At 30.8% G+C, this 19132-nt stretch overlaps 1 protein-coding gene across 6 annotated transcripts in view; it reads right to left on the bottom strand.

Moving 5' to 3' along the window:
• The window catches only part of LOC118192698 (teneurin-a-like), a 1025489-nt gene that overhangs the window by 185549 nt on the left and 820808 nt on the right, over positions 1-19132 (bottom strand). For 5 of the 6 annotated variants that reach the window (XM_085809689.1, XM_085809690.1, XM_085809691.1 and 2 more), the window contains 4 exons: positions 17425-17610; positions 16289-16435; positions 15700-15907; positions 10228-10254 (listed from right to left, as the gene is read on the bottom strand). In XM_085809689.1, the coding sequence (XP_085665815.1) occupies positions 10228-10254; positions 15700-15907; positions 16289-16435; positions 17425-17610 (568 nt within the window). The remainder of the gene's footprint in view (positions 1-10227; positions 10255-15699; positions 15908-16288; positions 16436-17424; positions 17611-19132) is intronic. The other variant, XM_085809693.1, reaches the window with a different exon arrangement.

Below are 19132 nucleotides of genomic sequence, written 5' to 3'. Positions count from 1 at the left end.
GTGAGAATTTAAAACAAACATAAAACTGGATCATGCTGTTGCTTTTAAAACTACAATTCAAGCATTCTTATTAAATCATAGGATATCAAATACTGTTTTTCGTATGAACGATGTTCCAGTTTTGATGTCAAATGCGATTTTTGTTATCAGTTTTAGACGCTAAGATCATCTATCGATTATTATTTGTTCATACAAAATATTTCATTGAATGTGACGAATTTTTAAATTCATGTGTATCTGTAATGAGTGGATGTAGAATCCTGCATAAAGGTTTGCACTTAATGTTTACATCATAAATGTGGAAACTATTTTTCATAAATATGATCTTGTGATAAATCGTTAATCGTTCCATGAAAAAATAGTGTTTTAACTTTATCCGTGGTTGATATATATATATATTATATATATTATATATATATATATATATATAAGTGTGTGTATACTTTATTTAAGCTGTATGTATTCATTTTATATAGTATATTATACATACTATAAAAATATACTATATTAAAGATATGTACTATATATATTTATTTTATATTTAAATACTTTATTCGTAGATATATATTTGCAAATTTATATTTAAAGCCTTTGGATCACAGGTTATGTATTGTGGTCCATTATAGTAGGGGCCTATAAAAGAGTTTTCAGTTACCAAGTAAAGTGTGACGAGGCTTTATTATTCAAAATCATAATGGATCTTTATTATATAGCCTAGAGCGTTTATTCCTTCAAAAGGTAGCTTAATAAAGAAGTTCAACAATACAATGCGTCACTTTTTCTCTTTTAAACAAGGAGGCTGAAGCTTTTCATAAAGTTCTTTTCTTCGTGAAAATTATTTTATTGCAAAAAATTGTGTTTTTTCAATGACAGTGATATCGATTTTCTAAAACTAACTACTACAATAGCCCTTTATGTGTAAAATTTCGCGGCGGAATTAATTATAATTAAAAATAAAGCGTTTTGCTTTTTTGAATAAGGTAAAAATAAAGATGATAGCTGATAGTTGAACTAACAGTTTCCTTCGACCAGTAGAAAAAAAAATTGAAAATATTTTCTTACCTATACTGAGAAAATAAAATTTAAAAAGTCTGAATTCTTTTGGTGTTAATTACTTTGATAGATTGTTAACTACTCATCGGAAATTTTCTTTTTCTAATATTTATTTCAAATAAACGATACTTGGTTTGATTTCCTTTGTTGTTGCAGGTAGAACAATTACAATCTTTACATAAAGTTCAGAATTAGCAGAGGTAACTACTAAAAGAAAATCATTAAACAGAGCACAGAATCATAAACATAAATTTTTACGCTTCCGAACGCGATTTATATAAAGATAATTGCATCCCCACTAAATTGGAAATTACGATACCTATATAGTTTAGAACGACATATAATAATCCAATATAGTTTAGAACATTTTTCTTAAAATGTTACCATCGTCTTGCTAAATGATCATTTTGAGAAAAACAAATATGTTAAGCGTGAAGTATGGAATAACTGATTTATAGAACTGTGTCTTAAATTTAATAACGGGTTATTTTTGTTTGTTTGATTATGGCAAAACATGTGAGGTATATTCGTCTAAGGGAAGGGATATTCTTCACTGAGGACTTTCTAATAATGGCTCTAAAAATGGCTCTTACCAACTTAAAACTTAACGGGAACTTCGAAAACGCTCATGCAGCCAGGGGTTTAATTCGGGTTGAACTACCAGGGTTCATCGGTCTTATCCGTTAGGCCGCTGGAAAGCCCTTCAATAATTTTAACCAGACCTTCAAGGGAAATTAATTATCAAAGGGAAAAGATATATAACAGGATTTAGTTTTACGGTAAGAACAAAGGATCGCTGTAAAATTTAGATTCATTATGTATTGCATGTGAATCCGTTAGAATTAGGTGCAAGAGAAAGAAAATTTGAGGTTAACTTAAATTAACTTATATTCAAGTATTTTAAAAGTCTGTCTAAGCTTTCAAAAGTCTTATCCTTTCGGTCACTGGTGGGCAAGGTCAGCTTTAATAATGGGAGAAAATATACTGGTACAAAGACTTCTTTATAACTATGTCTTTTATTATTTCTTACAGAAGTAATTAATTTATAATAGAATAATTTATTAATTCTCTCTTTACTTCTTTATGCTATTTTTATATAAAAAAACCTTAAGCATTTGGTAATTCCATATGCTGCAATAAAAAAAGTAAACTAAAACCATACGGGTATCTGAAGAAAATTATTTCAGGCAAAATAGGAATATGTTTTACATAAAAGGAAAATATTAACTTAGTATATTATTTTCCTAATACATCCAGTAACTATAATTGTTTCCTGCACTAACGTAATGACGAATTTAGAGAAAACTATGCTGCTTCCTTAATAATTCCAATTCTTAAACTTTGAGTATTAAATTACTTCCTACTTAAGCTCTTTGTACTATTTTCTAACTATTTTTTTATAAGGTTCATTCTAGTTGGGAATGCTTTACGCAAATGAATTAGCTCGCAAGGAGAAAGTTTGGCACTTCCTTTTCACTAATTATATTTACTCCCTTTCTTCCACAACCGATTTCAAAATGAATTGCTTGCCAAAAACACACAGAAGAAATTGAGTAGTTCTCTCTATGTCATATTTATTCTAGTATCATTCGTTAAAATTATTCTAACTCTGTCAAGCATCTGAATAGTGAAAATAGCAGTTATAAGAGAGAAAAAAAGATATTTTATTTAGTGAAACGAGGAACAATTTCTGCCATTTAATATCTAAGCTAATATTTTAATCAAAGCATGTGTTGAAATAATTTAAATTGAAATTTCTTGACGAACGTTTCTTTCAGTATTAAAAATAGTAACTGCTTATAATTTTTTTAATGGCCTGGTGCTTTATTTAATAGCTATTATCGTTGTGCTACTAGAAAGGCCAGAAATGATGGCCATTTCATTATGGATGCAAATAATAGGTGGCCACCATTGCCTCCTACGAAGGGGCCAGACAGTTACAACCATTCATTCCTTCTCCGGGATTCGAAATCGAGCCAATCGCTACGACAGTCAGGCTCTCTAACCACTGTACCGGCTGGGCGGCACTGCTTAAAAATTAAAGTATCGAAAACGGAAACAAAATCAAATAAACCTTCATAAAAATAATTTAATTTTAAATATGGCTCTTTTGATTTTCTTCAGCGTAAACTACATTAGACAGAACCGTTAATTAAAAAAATTTGAATGTTCTATAACTGTGCTTTTTTTTTCCTGAAAGAGTTAGTCTCGAATTTAAAATATGTCATTTCATTTGAAATTATTCTGGTCTGAGAATTTTTTTTCTGTTATATATATTTCTTTTATTTAACGCCTCGTTCTCATGGTGAACTCTTGTGTCATTTATTTCGGGATGGAGGTAGAGACTAAGACAGATCGATTTCCGTAGTAGTTGTTTCTATCTTACTTGGATGTGGAACTCGTAATGATGTCTCGTCAGCAAAATGTTCAGCAAAATTATTTTGCTAAATTATTTAACACATAATGCTTTGTTAGAATATTTTAAAATTCAGCATCTGAATTCCAACTCAATTAGCGAAAGAGGGATTTTATTATATTCAGGAATTTAAACAAACATTCCGCTTCAAGATTTAAACGATATGTGATGCAAAAAAGCGCGAGTTGTTTTTTTGCTATTTGGTTTTATTTTTCATTAATAATTCTTTTAGTTTAGAAACAGAGGTAAATTTAACCTCGCCGATGTTCTATGAAATTTTCTAAGCTATTCCGTTAAAATTAAATTTATGCCGGTTAGTGGATGAATGGAAAAGATAACTGAATACTTGAAATTCGTTCCGAGCTCGGTTGTCAGCAAGAGCTCGGTTCCATGGGGTTAACATTGTTTTCTTCATATATAACTTGACCAAGATTATCTTAGAAAGGTCCTTCACGAAGACAGATACAAGAAGCAGATAGACTTTCCGTGCCTTGCTGTTGTCAATTAGCCTGTCAACAGTTAATTTTATTTTTATTCGAGGAATCTTAATGTTTATATGCTAGAAATAGTGAATGTTTTTTTTTAAATAAAATAAATGCACATTTGTATATATATTAAACTGAGATAAATATACAAGAAATTAAGAAATATGAACTGTATAGATGGTGATTTGAAACAGAAGCAATAGCGATATTATTTTTTTCGCATTCTAGACAGTCTAAAGAAATAAAAAAAATCATTCTTATTGATTTCTGAAATATTTCATGATTTAATTTAAAAAATATCGTAAATTTAGCTAAATATAAATCTTATAGTTATTTAAAGAACTGAGCGTTATGTCAAAAAGGAAGACATTCTGGAATTATTTACTGCAAAATGTTGAAATCATGGATGGCGAGCGATATTTTGAGTAACTTACAATAGAAAAACAGACTTACAATAGAAAAACAATAGAAAAACAGTTAAATCTTATATAAGAATAAAATGGGAAAAGATATAAGAAACTATCGCATTGTGCAATTCTCTTGCCGGGACTTTGAATACGCGTTGACTTCTGAAATACGCGTAGGAGTCTCGAATACGCGTCGAATGCCACCAATTACAGGCATGCAGAAAGGAGGAGAAGAATACCTTATATTCCCAATAACAGAATTTTCTTTACACTCATTCAGATAAATATAAATCATATTGCATTTCTGAAGAAGAAAGAAGAAATGCTAATTTTTATGACTATTAAACTTTGGATATTGCAGTGTATTCTTGAAAACTAAAATAATCATTGCTTATCTCCAATTTCTTTTCATATACTAAACTTTAAAATTTGAAAATCATAAGAGGTAACGATTTAATTTAATATGGAAAATATCGAAAAAGATATATTTGAAACCAATATCTTTTTTCATTTTAATTATGTATGAAAATTATTATTATTCTTTATTTGCAATAATTTCTTCCACAGTGATTGTCATTGCGAATTGAACTCAAAAAGAAATGCATTTAGTTTTAAATTAAAAGTTTTGAAATCTGTAAATATAAGATTTATAATTTTTAAATGTAATAAATTATGTATTCTCTCTTAATGAAATATATTATATAGGTGTTTGACTGGATTGTATTAGTAAGCCTTAACTATACTTTCGCTTATGTTATAAAGTTTAGGCTAATAAGTTTTATCTTTTCAGAAAATAGTTTTAATTACAGTTACATTAACGTGTCAAAACATCCATGTCCATTTTATTTAAAATATTAAGCAATAAAAATATCAACATCAACTGAACTAAATGCATATTTTTTATAATAATTTCTACACTGGATTAGTTTAATGTGTATAAATGAGAGTCTAAATTTTGTATAGTTGTCAGTTACTGAGTACAAAAACAGCTGCTGAAAAAAATGTTACTCATAAAAAATATAAACTGGATTAAAAACTATATTAAAAAACTGGATTAAGTACTATAGAATATGGGATTATCTAAAACAATTCATTTATTTTAATATGAAACGTTTCGCATAAATTTGGAATTGATAAAAGCAAAGGAAAACTAAAGTTATTTAAAAAATGAACAGAAAAATGTACATTTATATGAGAAATGACGAGGCAGATCTGAAGAAAATTTCGTATTTTTAAGAGCGTCTCTCAATTAAAGTTTCGTTCTTGCGACAAAAAAATGAATTAAATATATTTATAAAAAAAGCGCGCATACATGCAAGGCGAAGAATGTATAGAGAATAAAAATGAAATTACATTTTCCATTTTGGTAAAATCCAAAAACAGTTTTATTACATCAGACGGAGAATTTTCCACTGAAATATGTATTTAGAAAACAGAAAATAAATAAGTAAATAAAGAAAAATCTTAGTTGACAATAAACTGATTTGAACTGAAGGAGTTAAAAAAAAAGTCAAATTTTTATTCCAAATCGAGAAATTCAAATCTGAACTCTTTTCTCCCCTGTTTTATACATCAATTCATTCAAATTTTTTTCGATTTGAAAATTGAATTTTCTTCTTCTCACGTGTATTATATTTTCTTTGGCGGTAGCAATATTGCATTCAGTTACGACGAAGAATATCGGGAATGAAATTCCAGAAATAGTTTTCAGTCGAACTGCTGAGTATGAAATTGATTCCAAAAGTAATTTTACTGTTCTACCTGTCACCGGTTTCATAATACTCTATCTACGCCATAGCTTTCTTTTGAAATGTCATGCTCCATAATTTCCAAGTTACATTTGTACTAGCTACATCAGCTGTAAATTAAAGCCTTAGTTGCTTTCAGAGCCTTCCGTTAATGGATTAAAATAGATGGTCTCAAACTAATGATGCCTATTGGACGATTGATTGTGAAAGAAGCAGTTTAAAATGAATTCGGAAGAAGCTAACTTACAAGTTCCCAGTAGTAATTTTAATGTGCTTTACAGCAATATTCGGCGTCATATGGAGAGATACATTTCGTAAGGTAAAGTTCAGATAATTATTTATAGCCTCATTCTCACTACTCAGATATAAGAATATTATTTATATTGAACATACGCAGCTCTTAAAATACGTACGTAATTAGATCGCAGCGGATTAGGTTCAGTGTGCATTCCTAAGTACTTATTTATCAGTAACTAAAGTGCCGGAAATAATAATTCCTTTTATCTTTTATTTATTTATTGACTGGCTTAGTATTATCGAGAAATTCTATCATTGTTTCTAACGTATTATATTAATAAAAATGCAATTAATCATATGCATAAATTTAAATTATTTTATTAACCCTTCAGTGGTTGCGAAATTAACCAATTATTTCTTCCCAAATACGCATGATATGAGTCGTAAATTTATAATGTGAGCTGTCTTCGCTCCGCCCACTGCGCTGCGGAACTAGAATGCGAGCTGAGCTCATTCATGAGCGGCAAAATGTTAAATGTGACAAAAATATCTGCAAATTGGCGGACAAGTAGAATCCATTTACCTTGTGTAAATAATATTTATCTGGATTCTAATAAGTTTGGGGAAAAATCTTCTGCTTTCGAAATTTTAGTAAGTTGTTTCTTAGCGTTTTTTCTCATTACTAAGGTATGCATTTGAGACAGTCCTATTATAAGTTAAGAAGCCCTCTGATAGTGATATAGTGGTTATCAATATTGGCTGCCGAAGCGTTGAATCCAGGCTCGAATCCTAGAGATGGCCTGCAGCTTTCTCTTTCCTAAGGCTGTAATTCTATCGCCATGTGGTTTACATTGATTAACGTTCTCGGTGATGAGACGTATAAATGGCAAACGGTTATTGACCGTTATATACGAATGCATTATGTTGTAAGGCCATTTGAAATAAGATTACAGGTTGAGATCAAATAACACGTATCAGTATCAAAATCATATTATATGTGCCTATGTATGTACACGGCTATCAAGAGTAATACTGCTTAAAACATATCAGGGAGTATCTATAGTGTATTAGAAATTGGAGGTGCATGTTCTTGTGCGCTTTGAAGATTCCAGTGTCCATGATTATTATGACAATATCTAATCCATTTTAATCTAATTGAACTGATAATAGTGATTGCCTAAGCGTATTATAAAATATTTATAGACATCTTGAGAATGCATTTAATCAATTTCCATATTGCAATTTAAGGTAAATTTTCATTTTCAATACTGACATATGTAAGAAATCTTTCTAATTGTAGAGCAGGTGTGTGCGAAATATTTTTAAACATCATGCGTTTGGCTTTGAGCCAGGGTCGCTGAAGTTCTTAATCCTCAGCAATTTGGAATAAATAAAATTCAGTAATCTTAAGTTCTTAATACATGAGTTTACAAAATCCAAAATGTGATTTCTGAGTGATATTCTCAGAATTCATAACTTGTACATTGTACATATTTTTCAAGTGTTTTCTTTCTCAAGTAGGTGATTCTTAAGTATTACAGCTTCTCTACAGCTGTCTTTCTTGAATGTATACAGATTTATCAAATATTATATGTAGTATTAAATTTCCCTTATGAGCATGCAAAGACATACAGGCATGAATAAATGCCTTCTTTTACAAACAGATCTTAGAATGTAGCAAATTTATCTATAAAAAAATTCTAATACATTTAGTGGATAAGCTTTTAACAGAGTCTTCTTGTCATATGCTTCGAATCGATGCTAAAACTACTGAAATTTGTTGAAACAGTACTTCTCTAAAAACAAAAGCAGCAGTACATAAAAGTGCACTTAAAAGCAGCTCTAATTTGAGGAATAAAGAAACACATTTTATTACCATCATACAGTTTTTACAAAAAACAAAAATCTACGCAATAAATTAATACACAAAATAAACAACAGCTAAAAGCGCTTTAACGAAAATTAACCACTTTTGCCACACACACAGTCACAACTACTGTGACTCAGCATAGGATAAATACAAAACAGTTCAATCACATTAAAGCCAAGGCATGATTAGTAATAAAAGTAATATAGGGATAATGTAATACCAATAATAAAAACACAAAATATGACATCACACGGAGCTAGGACAGATCATGACAAACACATACTTTTTACTACTGCCCGTACAAAGGACTAATTCCTTTCAAATGGGGATTCAGAAAAACACAGGATTTGAAAAGGTACGGTGGATGTATATATCTTTAATTTACATATATTTTTTACAGGAAATGTTTTTCATTAACAGGTAGCAGAGGCCAGACCTGGCGGTGGGAAAATCGTGGCTTTTTGATAAATTATACGCTACCATTTATAATTCGGTTTGATGACGTTTATTATTTTATTTCTTCATTATCTCTAAGAATACAGGTAAGCGTATTTTTCTGTTACATAATTTTAAAAATTTACCAAAATAATATTCCCTTTTAGAATTTGTTTTATAGTGCTTATTTCCCTTTCCTTTTTATTTCTGGAGATTTAGGGAAGTGTTTTATTTTGAAAAATAAGATTAAGAAATACCAACATTTTGAATTACAAGAAAATTACAAAACCGTATTAAAAATAATGTTTATAATTTCATTTTTTACTAAAAACACAGGAAAGTTTTCATTCTTTTACAGGAATTTAAAGATGCTTGGAAACAATATTCCTTTTTGAATTACTATTTGAGCTTAAGATGTACCAAAATCTGTTTTGAATTATAATGAAGCAAGAATTAATTTGTTGTAGATCTCATTAGTGATACTAAAACAGAAATTTAAATGGAATATCTGTTTACTTTATTTAAACTACAATCACTGTAATGCCAGATTTTTTAATCTTAGACAAGTTATTTTAAACCATTTTGTAATCTGACTGTTTTAATTTTAATGTGCATATTTGAAGTTTCTATACACAAAATGGATTTTAATTAAGACATCAATTTTCATACCGCTCTTGTAAGCAATTTTTAACGCAATATTCCTTTAAGTCTTAATAGCGATACGTAATATTTCTGCAGTATTTTCTTAACATTTAACCAGTATTTTATCTGATATCGTCTGTAGATATTTGAATATTATGGCCATTTACAGTCGACTTAAAAGTTGACTTTATAATTAACAACTTAGAATAAATTTTCTTATACTCAATCGATTTCGTTCTAAATAAGGAGATCAGTTTAAAAAAATGTAACGATTTAATAACATTTTTATTTCGAAGAGAAAGTTTTCCACTACTTTATTGAATAAGTATTCCAGTTTAAAAGAACGCGGGATACTTATATAGTCAGACCTGAAACTTTTGTGGTTGTTTTACTTAATTTCCTATTTTTAAATTTATATATTTTTGAAATAATGATTTTTATTTTACTTTATTCTTTCTAGTAACCAACTATTTGAGTTTGGAAACTGCATTCAATTTGTTTTGTTAACTAAATGCTGCACATTTCATATCTGTGAAGCGTCTGTTTTAAAATTTAAGTATATTTTCATCTGTAGTCTTTAAACGCTACAAGGTTCAAGTGCAAATATAATTTTCTCTAGAAGCACTTTAGTGATTTTATTTTACTGCAAAATATTTTAGCTTTTGTTCCATAGAAATGTTTTCACATATAAATTACTTTGTATATTTTTTAAAGTAAGCTACGTAGCATTTCATATTAAGATAGCTTAGCAAAAAAAGTAAGTGGCTTGATTTTAAATTTATGACACAATTAATCAAAAAGCCACGAGTATAAAAATTCTACGAATATACGAGGCATTGAAAAGGGTATATACAGCTAGTGTAAAAAGGGGAGTGCAAAGGTAAAAGAGAAAGGAGAGACTTTTTAAAGGATTTTTGGAGAGGAATTTACTCACCTCTTGACGAAGGCACTCCAGAACTGGCTACCAATTGGTCAATCGGAACAAAGCAAAAAGCAGGGACATGAAAACGTACAAGTCAGCACTATGATAGGAGCAGAGAAACACACACACACACGCACACAAACGCACAAAACACAAATCACATACATAAAATACGCCAAGTTTAATATTCTTGGCGTTCACGTGTGCGTCTTGAAACTTCTTTTTAACACAGTTCAAGTAGTAAAGAAATGTAAGAAATAATATGGTTAATTTTATAACTGTGATGTACATTATGTTTCTTAACTTAGAGTAGTCATTAAAAGTATATCAAATAAATGTTGTACATCTAGAAACATAACTAAACCAATCCCCGTTTTGATAATTATTACCCAGATGAGGAAAACGAGAGGCATTATCAGAGAAGTGTCAAGGCAGCACAGACAAGAAACTCAATACACGCACTAACAGAAACACAGACGCACATAAGAATGATCATCATAAATAAAATCAAGAACAGATTAAAGAAAGTTAATTAAATTATTGATTTCTTTAAATGATTTATAAATATGTACAAACAAAGCAGCTTAAAAGGCTGCTGATATTTTCTTTTTGTTGTCATAGAAACACAGACAATTGTTTTCAAATAAAGACAAGCACAAACATGAGGGTAGATACATAAAACACGCAAGACGCTGTCACCAGCACCCCCATTCCAGCCCCACGTATTCGCAGGGGGAAAGGCGGCAGCCAGATCAGGACGGTTCACAACACATTTGTTCACAGTATTGACAGCAGACATGAAGGAAAGAACGCTGTATAGACGCTTACCAGGAGAAAGTAATTTTAAAGAAAATGAATTCATTTCCAGATTCTAAAAAGCGTATGTCTTAAAAAGATTCATTCAACTCTTGAAAGGTAAGATCATGCTTAATGAAGTTCATCGAAAAATTTTACTGTTGATAAATACATTTATAAAACTGTTTATACATATGTATTGAAATAACAGATGAACTGAAAATATGCTGTCTGCATGACGGGGGGGGGACACCAAAAAACTTGAACAGTGGAAAAAGGATTCTCGTCCTTTTTATTTGTTTCCAATGACAAGGTAAACTAAAATATCGAAATACTAAGAACAACATATACTAATAATTACATTACAGTTAATGAGTGACCGAATTCATTATTTCAAATCTTTGGTTTGCCAGTACAAGTCTTTCTCGCAGTTATCATGAAAGGGCTCACATAGGGTGTCTTCACACACAATGGCGTCTTAACAGCATTATGGGCCCTTAGGCGAACCTGTGGGTTAGGGTCCCTACAAAAATTACTTCCGGAAACGAAATATATATAGGTTAGCAGAGGGCACCTATGCTCTTCGAGCCCCCAGGCAAGTGCCCATCAGGCCTATGAGTTAAGATAGTTCTGAATGGACGCACTTGAATTTTGCTCGTTAAGATCTCATCATAAGACACTGTTCGTAGGTCGCTCCAAAAGGAAAATATGGATGGTCATAAATACCGCATGAATGATTCTGCTCCTACAGTTGCCTCCCAGACGGGAAAGTGGTTAGTGACTCTGACTACCATACCGAAGCTTCCGGGTTCGAATCCCGGAGAAGACATGGATGTAAATTGTCTGCTCCCTTACATGATGCAACGATGACCCACCTATTAGGGGACTCCATAATAAAGGGACCACCACTTCCGGCCTTAGTAATGACCAACGTCCATGACGAATTGTGCCCGCCACTAGAAAAATAACTTGCATAATTTCGAAATCTATGACTTCATAGGCTGTTTCCTCTCAGTATCGTTATAATATATCAAATCTGTAACCCAAATCTCATTTTTGAATATATAAGAATTCTTCAGTACATTAAAAATACCATATAAAAATTAAAAATTATTTTAAATTTATTTTATAGCTTAAGTTAAGGTAAGAAAGAATTGATTATAATACCTGGCAGAAGATCAAAATCTCAAAAAATATACCTTTTTTTCACTAGCATGCAAATATCTCCTCAGAGGCAAAATATATTTTTATTATCAGATTTTAAACTGATTTATAATGATGGACTCAAGTGAGAAAACACATTTCTCAACAATCTCAGTTATTGATATTAGTTCGTATAATCAATCATTCATGGATTATAACCGAAGCCCTAAGTAGCAGAAATAAATGAAATGAGTAACCCTAACTTCCCTTAAAAATCAGAATTTTACTTTTTCAGAGACCAGTCTTATCTTGAAGATTTTATTGAATAAAGATGTATTATGTGGCCTTCGCATTTTCTACTTTTAAGACCACTTTTTATCGGGAGATAATACTCCCCTCCACAGCATTTTACTGAGCTTTTAAGTTATCTTGAAATAAAAAAGTCACGAAGGTCACGTATGTGGAGTATTTTAAATAAGGCTTTTCTAAGAAATAAGCATTAAAAATATAAAGTGTTTTTTTTTCTTTTTTTTTTTTTTAGTTTTAGTTTTTCAACCACGCCTACTGTCAATACATCCAAATGACAAACCTGGTACTCAGAAACAACACAAAGACATACAAATAATTTCGCACAGACACCCACATTGAACATATAAGCTGAGAAATCTAAGCAGGACTGAGACATATAATAAATATCTTTAAATTTATCAGCAGTCGCAGTATTTTAACGCGAACTGAAATTCAGCGTTAACACCACTGATGAAAACTGTTTAAATCCACTACTTAACTGTTTAAATCCGAAATCTTATCTTTGCTACAATTATCAGTGGTGATGTAAAGATAAAATTTGCACTTTTCGACAAGCTAGGTGAATTATGTTTTAAAATATTGTATAATAAGCGTGTACTTTTAGAGCTAATTTCTTTCTGTTTCATTATTTTATTCAGTTGTAGACTACTATAGCACGTGTTTTCAATTCTCTTTAAAAGTGTTTAAAGTGGTCTCTTTAAAAGTAGCATTTGGATACTAAGCGGATAGATGTGATTTTTCACATCTCATATTATGTATAAAGACATAAAAATAATACAGATTTGCATGTATTTTGAAGCTTAACATCTGTTTATAGCATAGTTTCTTATTTGTTCGCCTACAGTAAAAAACGTATTTAATATAATTTTCTTTAATGGTATAAGTGTTTAATGAAAACAACCACATAATTGGGTTATCCCACTAGCCCTGTTTAGCTCTCTGCCGGAAAAACACACACATGAAACATGAAAACGAACACATAAATAGACACACAAAATACAGGCTGCCTGGTGACAGGACGGGATCGAGACATACTCCGTGTGATCTGACGGACAATTGGACACAGGACAACACAGACACAAAACATTGAGTCAAGTGACATGACTCATACGGACACACAGGACATATAACACAGAACACATAAATGAAGTAAATACATAAAATATACACTTTTACACATACAAAATAAGCTGAGGCTTATGAATCATGTAAGTATTAATAAAATCCGTCATATCAATACTTGAAAATTTATAGAAAAAACTGTTGTTTTCCTAACTTATAATAAAGATGTAATATTACTTAATTATATTACTCTGAATTTCAATAAAATAAATGTATTTTCCATTTCATTTAAAAGCACAATTAGCATTTTATATAAAATGATATCAATAATATCAGCTTTGAGTAAGACTTATTTTTAAGAGAAATGCAAAGCATTAAAAAACTAAGATTATTATTTATCAGTTTTTGATGGATCATAAAAAATCAAAGAGTGCAGGAATGATTATTTATAAAAAAGTTTTACAAATTCAAAGGTGTTCGGACAGTTATAAAGTTTTGTTATGATAAAAAAGTTAGACCAGTCGGATTAACAATGTTAAAAATTATATTTTCTTATAAGGTAAAAAACAGAAAAAGTGTTTATGTTTAATTGTAAGCGTCTAAAACAAACCTGAAGTAGAATTATGATGTTAAGAAGATAAAATCTGGGCTTAACAATGCCTAAGTATCATAGAACGACATTCTGTTTCGCTATATAGGAATAACAATTAACAAAAATGTATTTTTAAGAGACATTTGTGAACGCAACATTTCACTTAAACTGCATATGAGTGGAAGATTTTCTACAAAACTAAATCATTAAAAAATTTAACAAGGACTGGAAAAGAATGTCTCTGAGTAAAAGCCAACATAATATTTTCTTTGTTTTAAAAGATTGCCACTCAACAGATTCAAAATTTCGTAACGAATAGCGACGTTACCGTGACAACAAAGAGGCTTGGAATGAGGGTATGCTTGTTGCCAAGGAAACGAAACAAACTTTTCAAAAAAGTGCGAAAGAAACTTGAATCAAAGCGTATTATCGATAGAAGACGGCGTTCAGAAGCATATCAGCGGCGTATCGTAACACAATTTACTGGATTCTGTGGAGTGCCAAAATGTAAAAAAAAATAAAATAAGTAAATAAAAATAAAATAGAAAAAGGAGAGAGAGGGAGCGAAAGAAATCGAAGAGGGTTCACAATTTTAAAATAAAAATGAATAAAAATGAATGGAGAATATCTTAATAAAATTTCTTTCTTATCAAAGGGAAAAAAAGAGCAAGGGATAATACGTTTACGGTTTAAAAGTGGATCAATCATTACACTGAAAACTTTTCACACCTAATAAATTACTGCAACATGCGGTGCAATTAATCTTATAACTTCTCGACATTCGTAAAAATAATCACCTTAAATTTATTGTAAATGTAAGAGTAGCAATAAATCAAGAACGTCACGTTATGATTACATTTTAACAGGCTAAAAACTTGTACTTCCATGATTCAAAGGAAGGTTTTCAAAAACAGAATAAAAGAAAAAATATCATTTGTAAAACCCGCGAATATAATACTCTAAAAGGATAAAATTTTCGTTTTTATCACTCATCCGTGTATTAATTTTCAAATTTCCGTCAGGATGATAAAAAGTCTAATTTGGACAATTTCTCATAAGCAGTTTTAGTAACAAAAGAATACATTTTTATTAATATATACTGTAATTTGTTTCATAGGATTTTGGATGCGTTGAAATTCTGCTCAAAAATGCAAATTTGCATTACATGTGATTTTATTGCACACATTTATGACGTATGAACTGTGCTACTGATTTAATTTATCATGAGTATGGAAAACTATCCCTAAAATTTCTGTATGCATTAAAATGTATGGAAATTTTATTTTATTAAATATACGGAAAGTACCATATAAAAACACATTTAATAAATTCTGATTTTTAGTGAATTTTCATACTCGATGGGTTATCCGCTGCTTTAAATAACAGAAGAAAAATAATAATGCTAAAGTTACAGATTTTGTTTCTTTTTTTCTTTTTGTAATATAAGATTTTTCTAGAATTATAAAATTTTTAAGTACTTACATTGTTCAATAAAATATTATAAACTGTTATAAAAATTAACTGAAAGACACTATGATATAAAAATAAAGGAAATTAAATAATTGCAGTCAGCATCATCTTACCTTTCAGAATATTCATCTTTATGGGCGTAACTTTGAACACTCTGTTCCTCAATGAGAAATTTCATTTTTTGGTAGAAGGAAGCAGTAACTGCTGGGGGCTGTTTCCGGAGGAGGATGTCCAAAGGATCCGGAGAAGACATGCACATTAAACTGTCCTGACACTGACCTTTGTTACAACATTCGCTGTCAGCACAGTCTACTAGGCCATCTATTTGAACAAAAGAAAAATTCTTTCGAAGCTCACACAATTAATTTAATTTTAAGTATGTTTTTTACAGCGTTTTCATAAATTCGCGTGATTAATCGTCAGAAGCATATCAGCGACTTCAAAATTTATGTGAGTTAAAATATCGAGTGGCCCAAGATAAACCACAAGTGAAGTCTCTCATGTCTGCTTTGGTTTATTTCGGACCATCCGATACTTATGTTTCCCGATGGTGTTAAAATATAAGAAGCAAAGAATCAAATAAAGACACAGAAACTGGGTCATTAAAAATGGGAAATATAGTTTAGACGTGAGTTTAATAGGTTATATTTAGGACTTAACATTCAGTTATTAAACAGTAAAATAAAAAAATTCGAACTTTACCAGCATCATTGTCAATTTCATCATTGCAGTTCGTTTCCTGAGGTACGCTGCAGTCATGTCCACCCCATCCTTCATGGCACCTGCATGACCAAACATTCGCGTCTTTGGAGCATTGCCCATGATTATTGCAAGTCCTGGGACACCCATCTGTTTCGATACATTAAGTTTTAACATATTTCGTTAAATTTAAAAACTTATTTAGAAATAGAGGTCGCTATCAGAAATTTTATCTTTAAAATATCTCATTTACTTAATCAATTAAAATTATACTGAAATTCGTAGCATAGACACTTGTTTCAAATGGTGAAATCGTCAATGTATTCGGAAGCTACAACAATTATTTTTGTGTCTAAAATGCGACATGAGAAATCTACAAATGAGTAAGATTAATATGCAATATGAGTGCAACTGAATTTTAAGTTGTACTTACGTACTAGCGCAAGCACCTTGATAAAAATCCCCAAATTTTCAGAATGCGCCTAACTTTAGCAGCCATGCGCATAACTATTCTTCATTTTTGGCAGGTAACTTCGCTTATTTCATGTAATTTCTTTTTTTTTTTTTTTTTTTTTTTTCATTCCAAATTGCAAGAGATTTTACGGGGAATTTGTAGCATATTTTTGTCTTAAATATTTAATTTTGAGCTTATGGGATTTGTCTCCAATGCAAGAAACTGCAGTAACATTCCTGCAGCAGTATAGTACTTTGTCTCAAAAATAGCTAAATGGAACGACTGCTTTGAGTTCATTTCCAAAGAGATTGCCTCGAGATTTCCAGCAAAACTAAAGGGGGAAATAAAACTACGAACTAAATTGGTTTACTAATTGCTTTTTGAGATAGATACATAACTGAAATGTAAAATATGTATGTAATAGAATTTATGAGTATAATAAATAATTCTTGTATACGCCATCATACGTTTCCTTCCATAGAAGTCACCAAACTATGCCAAGGCAATTGCACTAAACCGTAAGTACTATTTAAATTCCAGGTCATAAAATACTTCAAAAACCAGGGAAATATGGCACATTGAACACAGAAATTACAAAGCTGAATATTCTCTTAAAATTGAATTTTAAGTTTCATGTCACAAGATATTTGAAAACAGGGAAATATTACTTCTCAGTCAAACTAACCTAGAGTGCAGTGTCTTCCCATCCATCCTTGAATGCAGACGCAAGTTCCGTTGTTACACTGACCATGCTCCAGGCAACGCGGGTCGCACGTACGTTGGTCACACCTGTGACCTGCCCAACCCTGGTCACAGTGACAACGTCCTTCCTCGCATCGACCATGAATCCCACAATCGAGACTACACTTGGCTGAATGAAAGAAAAATTCTAATATCAAAGAAAATACAAATATATATGATTACTGCAATGTATACATAATACACATATGCATATAATTGACACACAACCGGGTATTTGAATGTGGAAGTACAGAAGAACATTTTATGAGTGGTATGAAGGAAGATATAAGATATAGGTGTTTCTGGTTTTCCATAGCCTGCTTAAAATTAAATAATATTGTTTATTTTAATTCTACGAATATTTCAAAATAACCTTACACCCATATGAATATTAAAAAAGAGCATTTTTTTTTAAATCTTGAATTCATTTTTTCATCATCAATAATATTTGTAGAGAAATATTTATTATTTGTTTGCAGTGAAGAAATGAAAAATGTTTCGTCTTGGAAAACTTTGGCATTCATATGAAAGATAGTCAATCGGAGAAATATTTACAATATGGAAGGCAAAACAGCCTTGCACAAAATAGCACAAATATTTGGTTGCGAAAAGAAAAATATGCCGTTATTGTGCTTTCTTTTGAATCAAATCAATCAGCTTAGGAAGTACGGTTTTTGAGTTCATGTGAGTAACGTATAATTTAATATTATGTTTTTAAACTATGCTTTTGTATACTTGATACATTAGTTAAAAAATTTTCTGTAGAAAGTTTAAATGTAGAGGTTCACTCTCACATAAAATGCATATGTATATCACTGACTATCAAAATCAGCTTTATATTTTGGCAAAGCTGTTTATCAAAACATCTGATTTATTTTCTTTTTATGGGAATCACCATAGAATTAATAGTTAATATAAATTTTTACCTAAAATTTATTTAGATTATTTATTAAATTTATTTGACCAATTTTAGCTAAACTTTACTTAGAAACTGAAATACCTTTATCATAAATTAAAACTTATAAATATTTAAACCGACATTTCAAGATAAGACATTTAATATTTAAGCTAGGCATAAGTCGCCGGAATTTCTATACTTGCTAGCAATGCTGGCTGCTATAGCGCTGGGACAGTGTCCAAATATCGGAGATGGCTTAAATGTTTGCAAGGCTTTGTATCTTTGCGGCAGAAAGAGGGAGGCACTTAACCCCTTGGGACCCAATTTATTTTTCTTTGGTTTTAGATTATTTGAGACAAATATGGGTTTTTAACAATAAATATGGTAAAATATTATAGAAAAAGTTTACATTTCAGGAGCAAATAGGGATGGGACAAATATATCTCAGTGTGCCTTTAACTGGGATGGGAAAATAAATAGAGGTTTTATGTATTGTGTGTGATTATGGCAAAGCCTCGAGGGCTATCTGCCTAAGAGGAGGGATGCCTTCGTGGAGGACTTTCTAAGGGAAACTAGCTCGTATACACGTTACACATGGGGAAAACCACGAAAACGCCCATGCAGTCAGCCCGTTCCCGGGATTCGAACCTCGGACCGAACTACCAGTGTTCAGCGACTTTACCGCTCGGCCGCTGGTGGGCGGTTTTATGTATTGCTAAATCAAAGTCTGGACACATGTATCGCAGGCACAATT

Source organism: Stegodyphus dumicola, chromosome X2 (genome assembly GCF_044657685.1).
Source record: "Stegodyphus dumicola isolate Sdum_Otavi_A_Nest chromosome X2, ASM4465768v1".
NCBI classification, from domain to species: domain Eukaryota; kingdom Metazoa; phylum Arthropoda; class Arachnida; order Araneae; family Eresidae; genus Stegodyphus; species Stegodyphus dumicola.
Note: the sequence above shows the minus strand (reverse complement) of the source record. Positions and strands in the feature narration are given on the sequence as shown.